Here is a 19,092-nt window from a genome sequence, read left to right as displayed (position 1 = left end):
TACTCAACTCGTCGTGACTGGTACAGGTAATGATACATACATCATATGCGACCCACTGACATGGAAAGGAGAAAAAAAAAAATCTGCCTCGCATCGTTGGCAATGTCGTACTCGTACATATCGGGTAAAAGGAAGACGGGAGAGATGAAAAAAAAAAAGAAAAAAAAAAGAAGACAAATAACATAGAAGAAACCCCCCCCCCCCGGAGGATATAGATTGGGGCCTGATCCTGGTACGATGAGGCGTAGCCTCAATCTACGAGTCATTGTCGTCCGTAAACTTGGACTGCGCATTGTTACGTGCTGTAAGGATGTAATCTGTACAGCTCAGCAGCCATTTCCATTCTTCAAAACGGATATCCCCAAGCTGGCTCGACGACTATATCTCTAGGCAGCAATTCCCGCAGAATTTCGTGCCCGACTGACTTGTATCCTGTTGTCTTTTTTTTTTATCCGACTTATTTATTTATAATAATGATGATTCTTTTTCTTTCCATATGCCATGTGCAGATTATACTCACATGGGACAAGTCGGACATTAAGGGGGGGGGGGGATATGCATTGTATCAATCAATATTGAAGTCTGACAAGTTTTCTATGCAGAGACTCCAAGACGGGAACAATACAAGACGAGATGTATATATGTATATATATATATATATATTATATATGCATATTAAAAAAAGAAGAAGAAAAAAGAAGAAAAAAGACAGCAGAGCAGACAGCTGGACACGGCACATCACGACAACGCTTCAAAGTGAGCAGAGTACACCGCATCACACCACTCGAGAGTCGATCGAGTACTATCCGAGTTGTATATATAAATCATCGAGATTATAAGAAGAAGAGAGGATTCAGCGACTCGCAAACCCGCATAAACACACACGCACACACACACATACACACACACANCCCGCATAAACACACACGCACACACACACATACACACACACACACACACACACACATACACACACACACACACACACACACACACACACAAGTATACACACAACCAAAAAAACACATACGCACAAAAAACCGACAACGATAATAAACAACGACAACAAGACATCATTCAGGATGCCTCCCAAGATTCGCGCCCAGGAGAGCAGCATGACGATCACAGGAGACCACCCCAACGAGATCCTCTACTTCGCCTTCGGCTCCAACCTGTCGACCCAGCAGATGCTCCGTCGATGCCCGTCGTCTACGCCCGTCGGCCTGGCCCACCTGGCTGGATGGTCCTGGATCATCAACGAGCGGGGCTTCGCCAACATCATCCCGGACGAGCTCCTGTCCCTGTCCGAGTCCCTGACGGCCTACTCCTCCCCCGGCGGGGAGCCGCCGGCCAAGAGCTCCCGCGGCGGCGTCTACGGCCTGCTGTACCTGCTGCCGCCGGCCGACGAGGAACGGCTGGACAGGTGCGAGAACGTCCCGGTGGCGTACGGGAAGCAGCACGTCGACGTCCTCTGGGAGAGGGACGCGTCCGGGAAGCCGCTGCCCAAGCCCGAGAAGGTCAAGGCCCTGGCCTACGTCGACACCGAGAGGGTCAGGGGGAGCAGGCCAAAGGAGGAGTACGTCGCCAGGATGCGTAGGGGCATCGACGAGGTCGTCAAGGATTGGGGTCTCGACGTCGACTATGCCGACAGCATGAGGGCTTGGCTCTGACAATCAAGGATCCGTAGTGATTGCTGGTCTTGCCTGATGTGAGCGTGAGGGGCGGGAGCCTCCCCCTCCCCCTCCCCCCTCCTCTCGCTCCTCTCAACCTGTCCGATACCTGATGCATCATTACCACCTGCTGTACTATTCTCATATCCTGCCGCGACGGATTCGAGTGGCATCTTCTCCGGCTTGGAAGCTCTTGCCATTTGCCATACGCCACATGTGTATATATATATATATATATACATATATACATATATATACATATATACATATATTATTATATCATCATGACCTACAAGTCGTGCCTACCCTTCTCTCATAGAAGGAGAAGGAGACGAGAAAGTGAGGGATCAGAAAAAAAAGAAGAGATAAATAAATAGCCACCTCTCCTTCCCCTTCCCTCCCCTCCTCAGAACCAACAAACCTACACGTCACCAGCAGCCCCCTCCCCCCTTTTATCTTGTCTCATCATACTTCTCGAGGCGACTTGGCGTGTGTGTGTGTGTGTGTGTGCGTGCGCGCGCGCGCGCGTTTATATTCATTTCATCGTTTCCATCATCTCGCCGTCATCATGTCCGAGACCCCCGATGACCATGTAGTGTCTGGCAGCATCTCCGCGGCCGCCAGCTCCCGGAGAAGCCGACCTGAACGTGCCGACGAGCTGTCACCTCCAAGGCCGACCGGACATCCCGATCACCGAGATGCCGCCGCGCGGGCCGCTCGCCACGAGCAGACCATGACTTTCCGCTACGCAGTCGTCCACTACAAGCCCGCACTCCTCTGGGCCACCCTCATGGCCTCGACGGCCGTCATGGAAGGCTACGGGGTCGGCATCGTGTCCACCTTCTTCAGCTTCCAGCCCTTTGCGCGCTTCTACGGCAGCTCCTCCAAGCCGGGCGGCCAGCTCACGCCGTTCAACGACGCCGACCGGGACGGCAGGCTGGACAGCGCCCTCCTCACCTCGTGGCAGACGGCCATCGCTGCCGGCATCGCCGCCGGCCAGGTCGTCGGTATCCTCGCGGCGCCCACGCTCACGAGCAGGCTGGGCTACCGACGCACCGCCCTTCTGGGCCTCTCCACGGCTGCCCTCGTCCTCTTGATCCCCTCTGCCTCCAGCTTCGTCGGCGCCCCGCCCGACAGCACGGACCTCCGCGTCGGCCTCTTCCTCGCCGGGGAGGTGCTCCTGGGCATCCCCTGGGGCCTCTTCCAGGGCATCTCCGTCCCCTACATCTCCGACGTCACACCGCTCAAGGTGCGCGGCCCTGCCACGACCCTGGTCAGCGCCTTCAGCACCTCTGGACAGCTCCTCGGCGCCGTCGTGCTGCGCTCGACCGAGGAGCTCGGTCTTGGCCCCGAGCAGCTGACCAGCTCGGGCCTGAGACGCGACACCTGGGCCTTCAGGATACCCATGCTGCTGCAGTACGCCTGGGTCCTCCCCCTGCTCGCACTCTTCCTCATGCTCCCCGAGAGCCCCCTCAGCCTTCTCCAGCACGGCCGGCCCCGCGAGGCGTCTGCGTCGATCCGCCGGCTCAGCAGCGACCCGCGCCTGGATGCCGAGGCCACCCTCGATGCCCTCAGACTCGCCGGCAGGCTCGCCGGCGGGGGTGGCGGCGGCGGATCGCGAGACACGGGGTTCCTGGCCTGCTTCAAGCATGGGAACCTGCGCCGGACGGAAATCACCGTCATGGTATACCTCACGCAGCAATCCGTCGGCCTCCCGCTGCTCTACTACGCGTCCAAGGTGTTGCAGAACGCCGGCGTCACCGAGGGTAACTCGATCCTCGTCAACCTGGGCATGCACTTCATGTGCGTCCTCGCAACATTCGCATCCATCCCCGTCCTACGTCTCTACCGGAGACGGACTGCCTGGATCGGCGGCCTGTCGGGCACGATTGCGTGCCTCGTCGCCATCGGGGTTTCCGGATTCTACGCCAACTCGCGCCTCGGCGCCGTCATGGGCTGGGTCATTGCCGCCTTCATCGTCGGCCTCGCCGTCGTCTTCAACCTGACCATCGGCCCCATGGGCTACGCCATCGCATCCGAGGTGCCGACCACGCGCCTCAAGGGGCCGACCAACTCGATGGCCCGCGCCGCCCTGCTGGTCCTCGTCATGGTCAACATGTTCCTCGCCCCCTCCCTGCTGGGGAGCAGACCGGACGGATAGGGTCTCGAGGCCAGGGCCGCGCTCGTGTGGGTCGTGACGGCCGTCGTGGCCCTTGCCTGGGCTTACATCAGGCTTCCAGAGACCAAGGATCGTACCCCTGCCGAGGTTGACACCATGTTTGAGACGCGGGTGCCGGCACGCAAGTGGTCCACGACGAGGCTGTGACGGGGGGCGGGGGGCGGGGAGGATTCTTTTCCTTTTCCTTTCCTTTCTCTCTCTCTCTGTTCTTTTATTGCTTGTTTGTATAAGAAGAAGAGAGAAAGGAAAGGAAAGAATAGGAAGAAAAAGAAGAAAAGGAAGAAAATGAAGAAAAAAAGAAAGGGTCCTTCTTGTGAGTTGGGAGTATGGTTACAAGACATCGTCTTAGTCTGCTGTTCTTGTTCGTGTCCCTCGTGATGCTTCTTCTCCTGTCCTAACTCTGAATAACCCATTGCCCCGATGTGTGTATTTTCTTCTTCTCCTCTCAGTGTAATAACGATTAGATTTCAAACTTGAAAATGTAGAATGTGTAGCTCCTCTTTGTCACTCTCCCCTCGGTTTACCACCATCCCTAACCGTAGTGATCCATCATCCATCAACCAGCAGCATCCACGACCAGTATCCGAAACCGTACGCGAGTTGGACCGTTACCCCCTCGCTCGAATCGTTCCCGTAAATCCATCCGCACAGTTTTTGATAAGAAACCCAACCTCCCCTCCCCCCCCCCAAAAAAAAATTCCCACAGAACCAAGAGAAGGAAAAGAAGAAGAGACGTCATACAAGATCTGCACTATTTTTGTAAAAAGACGACCAGGGTATGGGATCCCATCAACATTACCTGGGTTCGTCTCATGAAGCAGAGTAGTTTGAGATGCATGTATGTGTGTATGTGTGTGAAAAAGATCATCAATCAGAAACTGAAAACGATCAAAGCCAAAAAGAAAAAAGAGGACGAAGAGGAAAAGGAAGATGAGAAAGGAAGGGAAAAAAAAGAGAGGAAGAGAAAGAAGAGAAAAAGAAGAGGGGAAGAGGAGAGGGAAACCAAAAAAAATTCCCTTCCTGGAGGAAAAAATCTACTTCAAAGATTTAGGCTTAGATTTGAAATCCATTCCCTCAATGATATCATCATCGGCAGCAATCGAGGAAGAGACCTGGTCACTCGTGAGACCCGTCCAAAAGTGCGGCGTGGCCTGCACCTTCTTCTTGGCGAGGTAGATTTCCGAAGCGACGGAGCGCACCTGGGTGCGGGCGCGGTCGGCGGCGGGCCATACGTGCGAGAGTTCGGACAGGGCACCGATGTTGAGGCGGAGTAGCTGGCGGAGGTCGTCGTCGTCGTACTGGACGAAGCGGAGGGCCCACTTGGACAGGTGGACGATGGACGACAGGGTGAGCACGCAGGTGAAGAAGTGGGTGTGGCACGTCAGCGCCACGGTCGGCGGGCGGGGCAGCGTGACGAGCCGCGAGATAGCCGACGCCGAAGAGATGACGTGCCGCGTATGGGAGTTGAAGGGCTGGCCCGTCGTCAGGACCGCCTGGTGCGGCGCGCACGACGTGATGGTCTCGGCCGGCGACGAGTCGAGCTGCGAGTGCGGCTGGTGCAGGAGGATCGACGTCGCGTTTACCATCATGTGCGCCTGGAACATCATCTCGTCGATCCGGCCCTGCGTGTCCAGCGCGTCGCGCTTCGATGGCGGTAGGTGCAGTCGCCAGTTGGTCAGGAGCGTCTCGATCCGCGCCAGGTTCTCGTCGTCGGGCCCCTGGATTGGCGGCGTCCGCATAAACTTGCCCAGGTTGCGGCCGCACAGCACGCGGTACGAGAAGGATGAGAACTGCTCCTCGCTGTCCGAGAACTCCTGCTCTTCCAGCTCTTCGAGAAGCTTCGGTTGCGGGATGGTCTGCGATGCAGATCCGAGTTAGCAAGACGAGTACAGGTCCTGGTTGCAGATACTGGGGGGGGGGGGGGGGGGGGAGGAGGGAAGCGAGGCATATACTGCTACTCACACCGCTGAGATACTCGTGCTCCTCACACGGAAGAGCAACGTCCATTGGTACGTCAAAGAGGGCAAAGTTGGTCATCCGGTGGACACCAGCGATCATGCCGTCAATGACAAACAGGTCCCACCACGTCCTGCGCCAGCTCTCCTCAAGGATAGGCATGTTGCGGCCGTGAACGGTGGCGAATAGGCGCGTGTTGAGGGCAATCTCCACAGCCAGATTCTCGGCGTCCATGAGCATCTCCCTGGCCTTCTCATTCATGGTCATGCCGTCCATGGCGATGATGAGGACCATCATGGCCTGGACGAGGAAGCCGTCGCGCGTCGCGCGGGGGTTATAGACGCGCTGGTAGGCCTCGTCCAGGAGGCTGGCACGAGCCGACGGCACGTCAATGTAGAGCGATCCGGCCCACCGCGCAGCCGCAAGGAGGGGCTCCAGCGATTCCTCGTGCGAGAAGCGCAGAAGGTACTCCTTCGGCAGCACAAAGGGGTGCGAAGGGTGGAAGTTGTGATAGAAGGAGCTCAGGCACCTCTCAGCCAGCGACAGAAGCGGGCGCTGAACGGAACCGCCATTGGCAACAACGTTCCTATTGGCAGGCACGACGCCGTTGTTTGCAGAGACCTCAGACCCCGAGAAGCCGTTGGGCGTCTTCTGGTACCCGGGCGACTTGCTGCAAGAGGACGGCGGGGATGTAGAGCTCCCGGTAACCAAGCGTGTGCCTGTGAATGGACAGATGCCAGGCGTATCCGTCACGGGCTGTACCGGGCTGTAATACTCGGCTGGATCTTGCTCCGGAGGCGCCGTGGCCTGACGCTTGTTGGGATTCTGGACAGGAGCGCGTCGCGGCCCCTTGTAGCCTCGGCGTGAGGCGACGTAGGCACAGTCAGAGCTTGAGGCGATACAGCGAGCGCATGGACGTGCTCTGTCGCACTTTAGGTGCTTGGTGCGCTGCCGGGGGGGGTAGGGGTAGGGGTAGGGGTAGGAATGTCAGCTAATTGCCGTTGTATCTTTGCGGATGGAAAGTCTCGCGTCAAAGAGGTTCAAAGGAGGGGGAGCCTGATCAGGTGCATGCTACATGTGATATGGGGAAGGAGAGGAAGGAAGCAAGGGGAACGGATGGCTCCTTCCCTCTCGCCAATCCCACCCACTCGCTGAATCCCGTCCCTCCGCTTCCCCTCTGACTCTCTATTCTGCGTCTTGACATCCCGCCTCCCTTCCTTCTTTCTTTCTTTCTCTCCTCCTCCACCGATGGGCGCAATGTGAGATATGAGAGGTTACTTACGCATGCGAGACAGGCTGTCGGAGTAGCTTCGGACTCATCCTGGTCAGCTGCCGCCGACGATGATGTTACCGCCTGCGACGACGACGACGCCGCTGCCGATAGCTTGGCCGGCTTGGAGAAGTTATCAAACGTCTGGTGCGGCAGAGTCTGGTGCGGCAGAGCCTGGTGCGCTGAAGATGGCTGAGCGACCGTGCCGGTCATCATGGCATTGCCACTGACGAACGGTCCGTTGGGGTACAGCATGGTGCCTGGGGCCATCCCGTCGTCCGGAGGTAGCGGCACGTCCTGTGGAAGTGGCATCATGCTGTGGGCGATGGACATAGAAGCTCCTACTGCTTCCGATAAAGAGACAATGCCCTGCGTGAGAGCGCTGCGTCCGTTTGACGTTTTTTCCCCCTCAGGATATGGGATAAGAAAGAAAAACAGGTGTGTGTGTGTGGCAGTAGTGGTGGCGGGACGAACCCACGTCTTTGACCTGCAGCTTCTGATGAGATTGAGATTGAGCAAGATGACCTGCTAACAATACTCTCTTTCTAAGACTTGGCGCTCCACCAGGACTAGTCTGGGTAGTAAACTCTTAATATGTTTCGAGGACCTCCACAGTCTACGACAGGGCGGTCTGGCGGGGTCGGGTTGTGCCTCAGACCCTGGACCAGACCGACCAGTGGAAGGATATTTTTGCCTTGTTGGAGGAAGCTTTGCGAAAGAGGGAACAACAAGAGAACAACAGCCTGGGAAACGCAGTCAAGGAGCCGGAGCTGTCAGTCGAGCACCAGCCAGCCAGCGACAGCGACAAGGACAGCAGAACGGATCCGACCCCAACCAACAGACGTCCGCGTTAGAAGCTGTTCATACATCAATTATTCCATGGTGGTGCAACCGCCGACAGAGTGGCTGAAGGACCTAGTGTCTCAAGGGTCAACGGCTACTAGCCCCGCAGACACGTTTGTTTCTCTCCCAATCTCATGCAACCAATATCTCGGCTATTGGATCCACTTGGCTTGAGGATTTTTAGCGGACTGGCTAGGTATCACAGACACATGTCCAACATGCTCCGAGTTTTGTCCTCCTACGACTCGTATCACCATGCTGCACACCTTTGATGCCAAGAATCAATCGGCTTATTTCTGTGCTTCTACAGCATGCGGAGTAATGTTCTATTGTTGTCCAAGTGCCGGCGGGTTGAGAAAAGGTATAAGAGAAGGCGAGTTAAAAAAGAAAAAGAAAAAAAAGAGACCTATGCTCACATCGCAAAGTTTCTACCCACAAGCTCCAAGTCTGAGGATTTTCTGACTGGGATGAGGGGGAGGGGGCGGGGGACCGCCGGGATCTTGCCGAGACTCTAAGTCCGATCCTCATGCAGCCCGCCCGAACTCGACATATTTTCCGCCTCTCATAACGGGGATGAGCACCGGGCGAGTACCCAAATCTGATCATGGTCCGACGCTTTGCGGTCGAAACTTGGTCCCGCATGGCCAGCGTCGTCTTGCGACCCTCGAGACATGTAACCCTCCCAAGTTGATAGAATACAGGAGGAAGGGGACCAGGAAAGAGTCAGACTTGGTGGGTTCGACGTCCCGTCTCAGACGAAGAATCAAACGTGACTCCGTGGACATTGGAGGAGAACGAATGTTATCCTGTTTCCGTGAAACCTCAGCTCGGAAACGGTACACAGGCGAGGAATGACGTGCTCGTCGGTTTAATTGTCCTCGTTCCATCTTGTTTACACAGCATATTAGCACCTCGAAGTAAGCAGACACTGGCAATCATCATGATCGGAGGAACTCACCTCTCCCCACAGCCGGGGCAGAAGTAAAAGAGTGTTGAGCCTTCGTCAGCACCTCTGAGCTGGAGATTTGTGTACTGGACCTGGGCGGCGTGACACTTGGGGCACTGCATGTCCGTGTAGGACCATGTATCGGTCGACGCCATGGGCTTAGAAGCCTGAACCACACCACGCCTGTCGCGCAGCTCAGATGGGAAGTTGTTGGAGGAGGATTCAGAAGAGTATGTCTGCAGCTTGTCTGCGCATCGGGTGAGTCGTCAGTCGAGAGAGGTTCCCTCATTGCGAATAAAACAAAAAAGAAGCTCGGTGTCACCAAGGAATCATACTGTCGTTTAGGTTGCCGCAGCATTCGCACTTGACCTCGCGTTGGTGAGAGATGGGGAGAAGATCTCCGCAGCCGGTACAGAACTGGACGGCCATTGTGAATTATGTCTTATACAAGGGATGATATGAGTTCTCAGCAGTCGATGATGAGATACGGAATGAGAAAAGACAAAAGACATAAGGCAGGCAGGCAAAGAAAGGCTTGGAGTATAGAAGAAGCAAAAAAAAAAARAWAARWARAAAAAGTTCAAATAATTCTAATCGATTACAGATAAGCCAGTTCGGTACTTGGGGAGGGACTAGCCACGTAAGCATTTAACCGACAATGCCCCGCCAAGGATCAACGATACTGGAGGAATGTCCTGGGGGGCTCTTGCCTAATTCCAGCGCTATGCCTAACCCCTGGAGGAGGAAGCATGACAGAAACGATGGTGCGTAAGATGACTGATATTATCAGGACTAGCGCTTGGTAAATTTGTCGGCTCTTCCTCAATCATTCTCCACTACAACAACAACAACCCCCCATTGGATTATGACAGCGAGGCTGACAACGCTCTCTGCTATTGGCGAACTGCGCCCTCATCACAAGGTCTTTGGGGAAGAGGCACGCGTTCTCCGAAGAAGTCCCCTGGGGCCAATCTTTTACATTGTCTGATACATGTATATTGTCCTTTCCGGATGATAGACTGTGCTGATATAGGCCTTTCCTCACGTCTCTCAAGCATATTGATTCTGCTCTTCTGCTACGACGGCTGCCTACTAGGCACCGCCCATCATCTTCTCACTGTCGCACCGCCTATCCTTGGGTAGAGAGACCGGACACGACCCCCCTACCTTGATCACTACGTCACCCCACACAGCTACGACAAGAACGGCTGCGGATAACCGCTCTCGCTCTCTCCCGTCATCGGATCGCTGTCGGAAGAGGAAGAGAGGAGGAGGAGCGCTGTGCAGACGACAGGAGGGCTCCCCGCGGTACATACAAGAGAAGAGAGCCTCGCTGGCTGAAGGATGATGGCGTCGTACGGACAGCACCACATGGCATCCCGTGCGGCGGCTCCCCGACAGTCGCAGCACCACCATCATCATGGAGGGCACGGGGCATCGGTACCGGGCATCTCAGGGCCGCCAGCACCGGCGGGGACTTTCCAGCCGGGGACCAAGATCCAGGTCGGCAGCCACCGAGTCGTCATTGTAAAGTACCTCTCCGAGGGCGGCTTCGCGCACGTGTACGTGGTCAAGATGCCGCAGCCGGTCAACGGGACGGACCAGGCCGTGCTCAAGCGGGTCGCCGTGCCGGACAAGGAGGCCCTGAAGGGTATGAGGACCGAGGTCGAGACGATGAAGCGTCTCAAGGGCCACCGCATGATCGTCACGTACATCGACTCGCACGCGTCCGAGATGCGCGGCGGCGGCTACGAGGTCTTCCTGCTCATGGAGTTCTGCAGCGGCGGTGGGCTCATCGACCTCATGAACACGCGTCTGCAGCACCGCCTCACCGAACCCGAGATCCTCGACATCTTCTGCGATATTGCCGAGGGCGTCGCCTGCATGCACTACCTCAAGCCGCCCCTGCTGCACAGGGACCTCAAGATCGAAAACGTCCTCATCACCAGCCGCGGTGGCTCCTCCTCGTCCGCATCGCACAAGCGCTTCAAGCTCTGCGACTTTGGATCCTCGGCCCCCCCGACTCCGGCCCCCACCTCGGTCACCGAGTGCCGCCTCATGGACGAGGATGTCCAGAAGCACACCACTCTCCAGTACAGGAGCCCCGAGATGGTCGACGTCTACCGCAAGCAGCCCCTCAACGAGAAGGCCGACATCTGGGCCCTCGGCGTCTTCCTGTACAAGCTCTGCTACTATACTACCCCCTTTGAGGACCAGGGCCAGCTTGCCATCCTCAACGCCAGCTACCGGTTTCCGAGCGCGCCACTCTTCTCCGACAGGCTAAAGAGGCTTATTGGTACGAGGACCTGCGACCGAAATCAGCTGCTGATCAGCGCTCCGACTAACGCACTTGTCATATAGCCTCCATGCTCAAGGAGAACCCCGGTGAGCGACCAAACATCTACCAGGTCGTCAAGGAGGCCTGCACCATGCACGGACGCGAGGTGCCGATCCGCGATGTAAGCCTCTCGAGAGGAGTGGACACGTCTGGGCTGTCACTGACCGCAGCCTCTCCAGATCTACTCGGGTACCTCCAGCTCCGGCCCGGGCAGCTCGGGCCAAGCATCGAACCCGACACAGAAAGCCCCGGCCCCGGCCCCGGCCCCGGTCGGCGCTGTCCTCTCGCGGCCGGTCGAGGAGAAGGAGACGATTCCTGATGTCACGCCCATGCGCCGAGGCCGTCCCGCACCATCACCAGTCCGCCCCCCGGTGGCGTCGCCAGCCCCCCGGCCCGTGTCGCTGCAGCAGGCCCCGCCCAAGGCCTCTGGGCTCCCCTCATCCAAGCCGTCTGGCGGTGATCCGTTTGCGGCTCTGGACTCGAAGGCATCTGCTCTGGGAAGCACCAACCCCGACGAGTTCTCGTCGCGGTTCCCCTCACTTGACCAGTTCTCACTCCTCCACGACCAGGGCTCCAAATTTGAGTTTGATGCCACCACGCCCACCTCGGCCACTCAGCCGAACAAGGACGCTGACGGCTCTGCCTACCGCATGGCAGAAGAGGCGTTTGTCTCCAGCAAGAGCCCCCCCATTGGACCCGCAGGCCCGCGCCCCCAGTCCGTCGCGCCCGCGGCTGCACAGTCTGCAGCCAAGGTTGTGCCCGGCCACGTCGAAGCGCTCCCGAAGACCGCGTCCGGACCAGCCAAGGCTGGCGTTAGCCGGGCGCAGTCCATCATCAGCAGCAACCCCGATCTTCAGAACATCTCGTCCCAGAAGCTGTCCAACTATGTGTCTACCGGCACGTCGACTTCCGACCTCCCGTTCGACCCCGTCGGGAAAGTCTCGCACCGCCTCAGCCAGATCCAGGCTTCTGGGCCCCACCGCATGTCAGAGCAGCCGGTCCCGGGCGGGAAGCAGGAGCAGCAGTCGGCGGATGCGCCCCCTCCCAGCGTCAGCGCGCGCGTTTCCTCATTCGAGGCCCCTCCGGCCATGGGCACGAGGTCCTCGTCGGCTTCCCGCATGCAGAAGCTCGAGGAGGATCTGCTGGATATCGCACCCACCCGGAGCGCCAGGCCACGGCCGCACAGCACCATCCTCGAAACGACGTCGACCGTGGACTACCTGCGTGAGAGGGAGGCCATGTCCAGGCCTCAGAGCCGACTGGCGGCCCCCCGCGACGCACCATCCCCGCTGCCCTGGGCTAACCTGGCATCCACGGACAACACCCCCCCGGCCGGGGAGCCGACGAAGCTCGACCTGTTGAGCGGACCCGAGGAGCCTCGCCCGGCGGAGTCGTCGGACAGCACGGGAGTGAGTCGCCAGGCACCCAGCTCGTCGTCGACACCACCGACGAGAAACACCGCGTCCGGCACATTCGGCGACGCCTTCAAGCGCTTCGAGGGCGGCGGCGGCTCCGCTCCCCAAGCCAGGTCGCCGTCGCCTCTGAAGCAGGACACGCCGACGAGCGAACCGGGAGCGGCAGCCGTCACGTTGGAGGTGCGTGGCAATGCCGTGCCCGAGGACCCGGAAGACATGACGCCAGAAATGAGGCGCGAGATGGAGCGGCTGATGCTGCAAGAGGAGGAGGAGCGCGTGGAGGCGGCGCAGGCCGAGTACCGCAAGCGCGTGGCAGCGGGAGGGGGAGGGGGCGGCCCGCCAGGACCGGCGCTGGGCGGTGCCCGCAACACCACCGGGGGAGGGGCACCTCAGCGCTCGGCGAGCATCCAGAGCCGCGTGCAAGGTCTCTTGGCGGAGCGGCAGTCACCTGCCCAGATCCCCAGGACGGCGCAGGGCTACGGCAAGTACTCTGACGCAACTGCGTCCGCCTCGGCGCAAGACAAGGACAAGCCTCTGCCCGCCGTCCCGCGGAAGCCCCTGGGCGGCGGCGGCGGTGCGGGTGCGGGTGCTGGTGCTGGTGCTGGTGCTGGTGCTGGTCAGACGGCCCCCCGGTCTCTGCCACCGAAACCGTCGGCGGCGGCAGGGAAGCCCGTCGCACCTAAGAAGCCCGTCCACCTGAACAGCATCCCCACGGGGACGGGCAGCAACATCAGCACCGACCGCCCCGCATCCCCTCCCAAGAGGAGCCAACCTGCTGCGCAGGAGCAGCTCATCGCCGTGGACCTGCCGGGCCAGCCGACGCTGGATATGACGGCCGCGGAGAGGGATAGCTACCTCGAGGAATTCTCTCATCGGTTTCCCAGCCTGAGCAGTATCGAAGATGGGGCGTCGAGGTCTTGAGACCGAGTGTGAGGCTTCTTTTCTTTTTCCGGTGTCTCAAAACACACACTCCCCATCAGTCATCAGTCCATCAGTCATCAGTCATAATATATATACATATATACATTGGGTCCCTTGTTTTTTTCTTCTTTTTTCTTTTTCTTTTATAAGTATACAAGATTCTATATAGAAGATGTTGAATGGCGTAGTAGTTTTGATCTTTTCTATGTTTTACGTTTAGTAAAGATACCTTGTACCAGTATCATGTACTACGTTTTCTCCAACAATGGTTTGATCTATCCATCCAGTGGTGCGACTACTACCGACAGAGTGATAGCGATTGGCTTAACGAGGATATGCAACAAACCAGTCTTATCTTATCAGCTCAATGGACCGAACTTTTTTTTTTTTCTTCTTCTGCTCTACTAGTACGAGTTCAAACCCCAAGAAGAAGAAAAAAGAAAAAGAAGGAGAGCCATCACTACTATTTCAACACCACTTTTTTTTTCTCTTCTCTTCTTCCTTTCTTGTCAATAATACAGAGCACGATCAAGATGGCCAAGAGAAAGAGGACCGATACCCCTGTGGCTAGCGAGCCTGCTGCTGCTGCTGCTGCTGCTGCTGCTGCTCCTGCCGCGGTGACCAAGGCACAGACCACGACGACGACCAAGAAGCAGAAGACTACGACGGCCAAGACAGAATCGGCCAAGCCGGCGGCCGCGACGACGGCTTCCACGATCAAGACATCGGGCTCGAAGACGGAGACGATACAGATCGTTGTCGGATTCTACGACGGAGTCCTGCACGGATTCACGGGTACGATCAAGTCTGCTGCCGAGGGAAGCAAGAACAGTGACCGGGACAAGAAGAAGAAGAAGAAGACGGAGAGGAAGGAGAAGGAGAAGAACAGGACGAAGAAGGACGAGGACGAGGACGAGGACGAGGACGAGGACGAGGACGAGGATGAGAGAAGGATGGAATTTGCCGACACGTTCCTCCTGACCGCACACACCAAGTCGATACGATGCCTGGCGATATCCCCGCCCTCGACGGGCAAGGCGGGCCAGGGCCAGAAGCGCATCCTGGCATCGGGCAGCTCCGACTCCAAGATCAACCTGTACGAGCTGACGGCCCACACGGCGCCCGCGCGCGCGAGGGCGGAGGAGGAGGCGGACCCGACGGCGTCGCTGATGCGGCACCTCGCGCCGCGGCCGATCGCCGAGGACCGGCGCAACCGCGAGCTGGGCAGCCTGGAGCACCACGCGTCGGCGGTGACGGCGCTGTCGTTCCCACTGCGGTCCAAGCTCATGTCGGCGAGCGAGGACGCGACGGTGGCGGTGACGCGGACGCGCGACTGGGCCCTGCTGAGCACGCTGCGGGCGCCCATGGTCAAGGCCGAGGGCCGGCCGAGCGGCGACACGGCGGCCTTCGACGGCACGCCCCAGGGCGTCAACGACTTCGCCCTGCACCCGAGCATGAAGCTCATGATGACGGCCAGCAAGGGCGAGAAGAAGGTGAGGCCGTGGAACCTGACGACGGGGAAGAGGGCCAAGGCCCTCGGCTACGGGCGTCACCTGCTCCAGCAGGTGGGCGAGTCTAGGCACGCGTCGGGCGAGGCGCAGAAGCTGGCCTTTGGCGACGACGAGTTCGCCGTCGGCTTCGACAGGGACGTCGTCGTCTTCGGCGTCGACGGCAACCCCAAGTGCCTCGTCCTGGGAGGGGCAAAGCCGTCCGGCACCAAGGTTCACCAGGTGCGGTACCACTCCGTCGGCGGCGGTGACGGCGACGACAAGACGGCGGCGGCAGCGGCAGCAGCGGCAGCGGGAGAAGCAAGGTCGCTCCTGGCCGTCTCTACCGAGGACGGACGCATCGTCATCGTCTCCACGGCAGACGAGCACATCACGCCGCTGGAGGATGTCAAGGACGGCATGGCGCCCGGAGCGGCGCGCACGGTGGCCCAGGTCGGCGGTCGCGCCGAGGGGGTAGGCTCCCGCATCAAGGACTTCGTCCTCGTCCGCGGCAGCGACGACGGCGACAACGCCACCCTCTACGCCATCGGCGGCGGAAGCGATGGCGTCGTGAGGGTCTGGGCGCTCGGCGTGGATGAGCTGCGCGGCGTCGTCGCCGACGGCGAGGCGGAGCCGGTAAAGGGCCGTCTTGTGGGGACGTACCGGACCGATAATCGCATCATGTGTATGGCTGCGTATCTCATGACGCCCAATGACGACGTGGAGGATGACGACGGTGTTTTTCTGGACGAGGACGAGGACGAGGACGAGGACGAGGACGGCGATAGTGATGACGAGGAGTGAAATCCCATCATATGTCCTGAAATTTACCCGGATCAAAAGAGCACGAGAAGATGAGATTGGCGGCCGAGTACGGTACTGCTGGAAGTGATGCTGCTGGGAGTAGCCGTAGCAGGCAGGTACCATCGTGCCATCTACGAGATGCTGCGTCACGCGATCAGATCTCCCGAACACGTCGTTCCATACAGAGATGTAACGTGATGCTGCCGAGAAACATTCAGGGCATGAGCTGAGCACGGTGGTAGATGCATGCACTACTCGTACGGAGCAGTACTCGGTACACTCCGTAGACATACGGTACTCACAAGAGAGAGAGAGAGAGAGAGAGAGAGAGACGAGACGAGAAGAAGAATTTATTCATGATGTATATTTCAATATCTGCTCACTCGGCAATATACGCTGGTAATACTGGTAATACTGGTAATACTGGTAATACGGTAATACGGTAACAACACTGAGTAGAAGTATGATGAGTAATCCATCAAACCCGTCAGGCCGTCTTTCAACGACGAAGACAGTCACCCGCAACCAATGACGATTGAGATGATTCCTCCACGCCCAACAAAGTCCCCCCTCTCCCTTCCCTCTCCCTTCCCCGCAGTTAATCTGACGTTTGGCTGTACGGGTGCAGGTTACGCCTCAACACGGATCGACACCGATACATGGCATACTTGGGGGAGACGAGGGGACGAGGGAAAAATACGTCTACGTCTGCCATTGATCAAGGGAAGAGGAAGGGGAGAAGAGATGATGGAGGAGGAGGGAGGGGGGGGGGGGGGGTAGGCTTATGCCTTCTGCTGTCGTTACATGCAATGCACGAAGCAAGGGAAAAGGCAAAGAGGGGGGAAAGGCGGGGAAAATACGACACGTACGAGTAGCACTCGTATTACAAGGCAAAAAAAAAAAAAGAAAAGGATGTACTCGTACATGTATAATACTATCAATACCATATCGTTAACGAGAGTCGCTAGGTCGTTCTTATTCAAGATATACTCGTAATATGATTGTATGGAGTCACAAGGTAGTCAAGTATTGCTCGTAGTTGTTGTCCCCCGTACTCCCTGCTCCGCATCATATATTCGTACTTGAGGAGTCGAGAGAGACGGAATAGAAGACGACCCCGAAATTGGCATGTGATTGATAGAAAAACTGCTCCTCGCAACAGAACAAGATTTTTGTCATTCCTTTTTTTCTTTCTTTCCCTTTTCCCTCCCCCCCCCCTCTCTTTCTCCTCCCCCCCCCCTCTCCTCTCTCTCCCCTTCTTCTCTTTCTCAGATTCCCTTCTCTCTCTCTCTCTCCCTATTTTTTCTCCTTCTCCTGTTCGGCTCGGGCCTTTCTCTCTGTTCCGCCTAAAGATATGAACTACTCTTAGTTCCCTTTGGCTCTTTCCTATCCACCCGAATCCTTTATTTTCTGGTTCTTAGGCAGAAACCACCTCTCTTGCTCTTGGATTGTTTCACGTGCTTCTTCTTCTTGGATGTAAAATAAAGAAGAGAAGAGACGACGTCATCGTTTGCAATAAAACATACTAATAAAAAAAAAAGAGAGAGAAGAAGAAGAAGGAGAAGAAGAAAACATGACCGACAATGCCCCCCCTCTAATCCGACCGATCCCCCGCCGACCATTCAACCGCAGCGGCAGCAACGACGATGATGTCGACGGTTCCCCATCACTGGCAGGCGCGGACATCAGCCGCCCACCGTCGACCCGCAACCTCACCGCCTCGACGCTGTCGGGCATCTTCTCCCCCGCGACCCCGGGGGCGGACGAGGACGGCGACCGGACGTTTGACGTCGCCGTGACCGTCACGCCCGGCACACGGACACCCCTCCGACGCCCCAGCATCGACGACGTCACGTACGAGCTCATGAAGCGGCGCTCGCACCCCCAGCGCGGGAGGGCCTACAGCACCGTCACCGTCGACGCCGACCGGGTCGGTCGCAGCCGTCACCCACGCAGCGGCGGCGGCGGCGGCGGCAGCGGCGGCGGAGTGTCCGCCGCGTCGCTGGCCGTCCGGTGCGGTCTGCTCTTCACCCTCGGTCTGGGGTTCGGCGTGGTGCTGGCCCGGTTCGAGAAGGGCGCTGGCTCCGCTGCCGACGCCGGCGCTGCCGCTGCGGCGGCAGACAAGGTCGACCACGCCCGGAGGAACCTGGTCTTCTGGGGCGTCTCGGGCGTTGTGCTGGGCGGCGCCATGCCGACCTTTGACAGGATCTGGGCGGCTACGCTCGGCGCATCCGTCGCGGACGGAAAGCGCCACGACGGCAGCAGTGCCGTCGTCGACGGGGACGACGACGACGACGACGACGACGACGACGGCGATCAGAAGGACCGCGGGGCGTTGGCCGGTGTCGGTGGCCGGACCACGGATCTGGCCATGATTCTGCGTCCCATCGGTGTCTTTATGGGGATAGTTTTCGCCATTGTAAGCCATCCATCCCTCCTCATCCTCTAGCCTTCCACCCCCGGTCACTGACAGAAGGGAAAAAAAACAAAAACAAAAAACAGAGACGTCTGGCTTGGGATTCGACTCTTCAGGTCGCTTTCACGCTCGCTTCGGTCAACCCTCTCCTGTGGTGGCTGATCGACCGATCGGCCGTGGGGCTGGTCCTCTCGGCTGCCGTGGGTGTCGTGGGGTCCGTGGTCCTCCTCGGAACGGACCCGGACATGATGCCCGTCCCGTCCGCCAGCCTGGATGTGCTGCGCGGCGGCGACGGCAGGATCGGCGCCACGGGCAATCACTCGGCCGGCACGGCGGCGGCAGCAGCAGCAGCAGCAGCGAGGGGGGTCGATGCTTTCCCGCTCGCCGCCATCGTCAGCCAGGAGACTGTCGAGGCGGGAGCTTGGATGCTCAGCGTGCTCTTCTGCAGCAGTCTCTGTTTTGGGAACATCGGGAGGAGACTCGCTTGGGATAAGAAGACGGTCATGAAGAGTAGATGGGTCGGGACTCGCTAGGGTTGGGGTCGGGGTTGGTTGGTTGAATACTACCTCTCTGAAGGAAGGGGAGGAGGAGGGGGATATTCGAAAAAGAACAAAAGAGAAAAAAATTGATGCCACGATATATCCAAGCCACCAGTCAACTCAATGGACAGCAATGCGATACATTTCGAGAAGGAGGCGAGCCATGAGAAGGAGAACAATACATATGGTGGGCATCTGTATGCGTATCTGCATGGGTAATCGTATAATATGGGTACATGTATGGGTATCTGTATGGGTAAACGTATATGGGCATATGTATATCATGGGTATATATGTATATGAGTTGG

The 19,092-nt window shown here is 58.0% G+C and overlaps 6 protein-coding genes across 6 annotated transcripts; 4 read left to right on the top strand and 2 right to left on the bottom strand.

The window, feature by feature from the left end:
* Window positions 1-237: 237 nt before the first annotated feature.
* On the top strand, window positions 238-3,996 carry GMORB2_6753 (MFS transporter, SP family,ral alpha glucoside:H+ symporter; the record flags this gene model as incomplete). The annotated part of the gene is made up of 5 exons (XM_035468721.1): window positions 238-312; window positions 1,095-1,634; window positions 1,679-1,683; window positions 2,277-3,780; window positions 3,832-3,996. 5 exons carry the CDS (start codon window positions 238-240, stop codon window positions 3,994-3,996), a joined length of 2,289 nt encoding a protein of 762 aa, XP_035321855.1.
* Window positions 3,997-4,883: 887 nt separating this feature from the next.
* On the bottom strand, window positions 4,884-7,390 carry GMORB2_6752 (Fungal Zn(2)-Cys(6) binuclear cluster domain; the record flags this gene model as incomplete). The annotated part of the gene is made up of 3 exons (XM_035468720.1): window positions 4,884-5,705; window positions 5,812-6,753; window positions 7,088-7,390. The coding sequence occupies 3 exons, from the start codon at window positions 7,388-7,390 to the stop codon at window positions 4,884-4,886; spliced, it is 2,067 nt and encodes a 688-aa protein (XP_035321854.1).
* Window positions 7,391-8,872: 1,482 nt separating this feature from the next.
* On the bottom strand, window positions 8,873-9,293 carry GMORB2_6751 (uncharacterized protein; the record flags this gene model as incomplete). Its single annotated transcript, XM_035468719.1, has 2 exons — window positions 8,873-9,111; window positions 9,200-9,293. The coding sequence occupies 2 exons, from the start codon at window positions 9,291-9,293 to the stop codon at window positions 8,873-8,875; spliced, it is 333 nt and encodes a 110-aa protein (XP_035321853.1).
* Window positions 9,294-10,211: 918 nt separating this feature from the next.
* On the top strand, window positions 10,212-13,538 carry GMORB2_6750 (AP2-associated kinase; the record flags this gene model as incomplete). The annotated part of the gene is made up of 3 exons (XM_035468718.1): window positions 10,212-11,160; window positions 11,226-11,323; window positions 11,382-13,538. 3 exons carry the CDS (start codon window positions 10,212-10,214, stop codon window positions 13,536-13,538), a joined length of 3,204 nt encoding a protein of 1,067 aa, XP_035321852.1.
* A 533-nt stretch (window positions 13,539-14,071) lies between these two features.
* Window positions 14,072-15,829, top strand: GMORB2_6749 (protein MAK11; the record flags this gene model as incomplete). The annotated part of the gene is made up of 1 exon (XM_035468717.1): window positions 14,072-15,829. The coding sequence occupies one exon, from the start codon at window positions 14,072-14,074 to the stop codon at window positions 15,827-15,829; it is 1,758 nt and encodes a 585-aa protein (XP_035321851.1).
* A 1,573-nt stretch (window positions 15,830-17,402) lies between these two features.
* Window positions 17,403-18,778, top strand: GMORB2_6748 (Insulin-induced protein (INSIG); the record flags this gene model as incomplete). Its single annotated transcript, XM_035468716.1, has 2 exons — window positions 17,403-18,248; window positions 18,332-18,778. The coding sequence occupies 2 exons, from the start codon at window positions 17,403-17,405 to the stop codon at window positions 18,776-18,778; spliced, it is 1,293 nt and encodes a 430-aa protein (XP_035321850.1).
* Between the last annotated feature and the right edge of the window lie 314 nt (window positions 18,779-19,092).

The sequence above is a fragment of the Geosmithia morbida genome (genome assembly GCF_012550715.1).
Source record: "Geosmithia morbida isolate 1262 chromosome Unknown scaffold_6, whole genome shotgun sequence".
Classification (NCBI taxonomy): Eukaryota; Fungi; Ascomycota; class Sordariomycetes; order Hypocreales; family Bionectriaceae; genus Geosmithia; species Geosmithia morbida.
The sequence above is the reverse complement of the archived record's forward strand: the minus strand, read 5'-3'. Positions and strand labels throughout refer to the sequence as shown.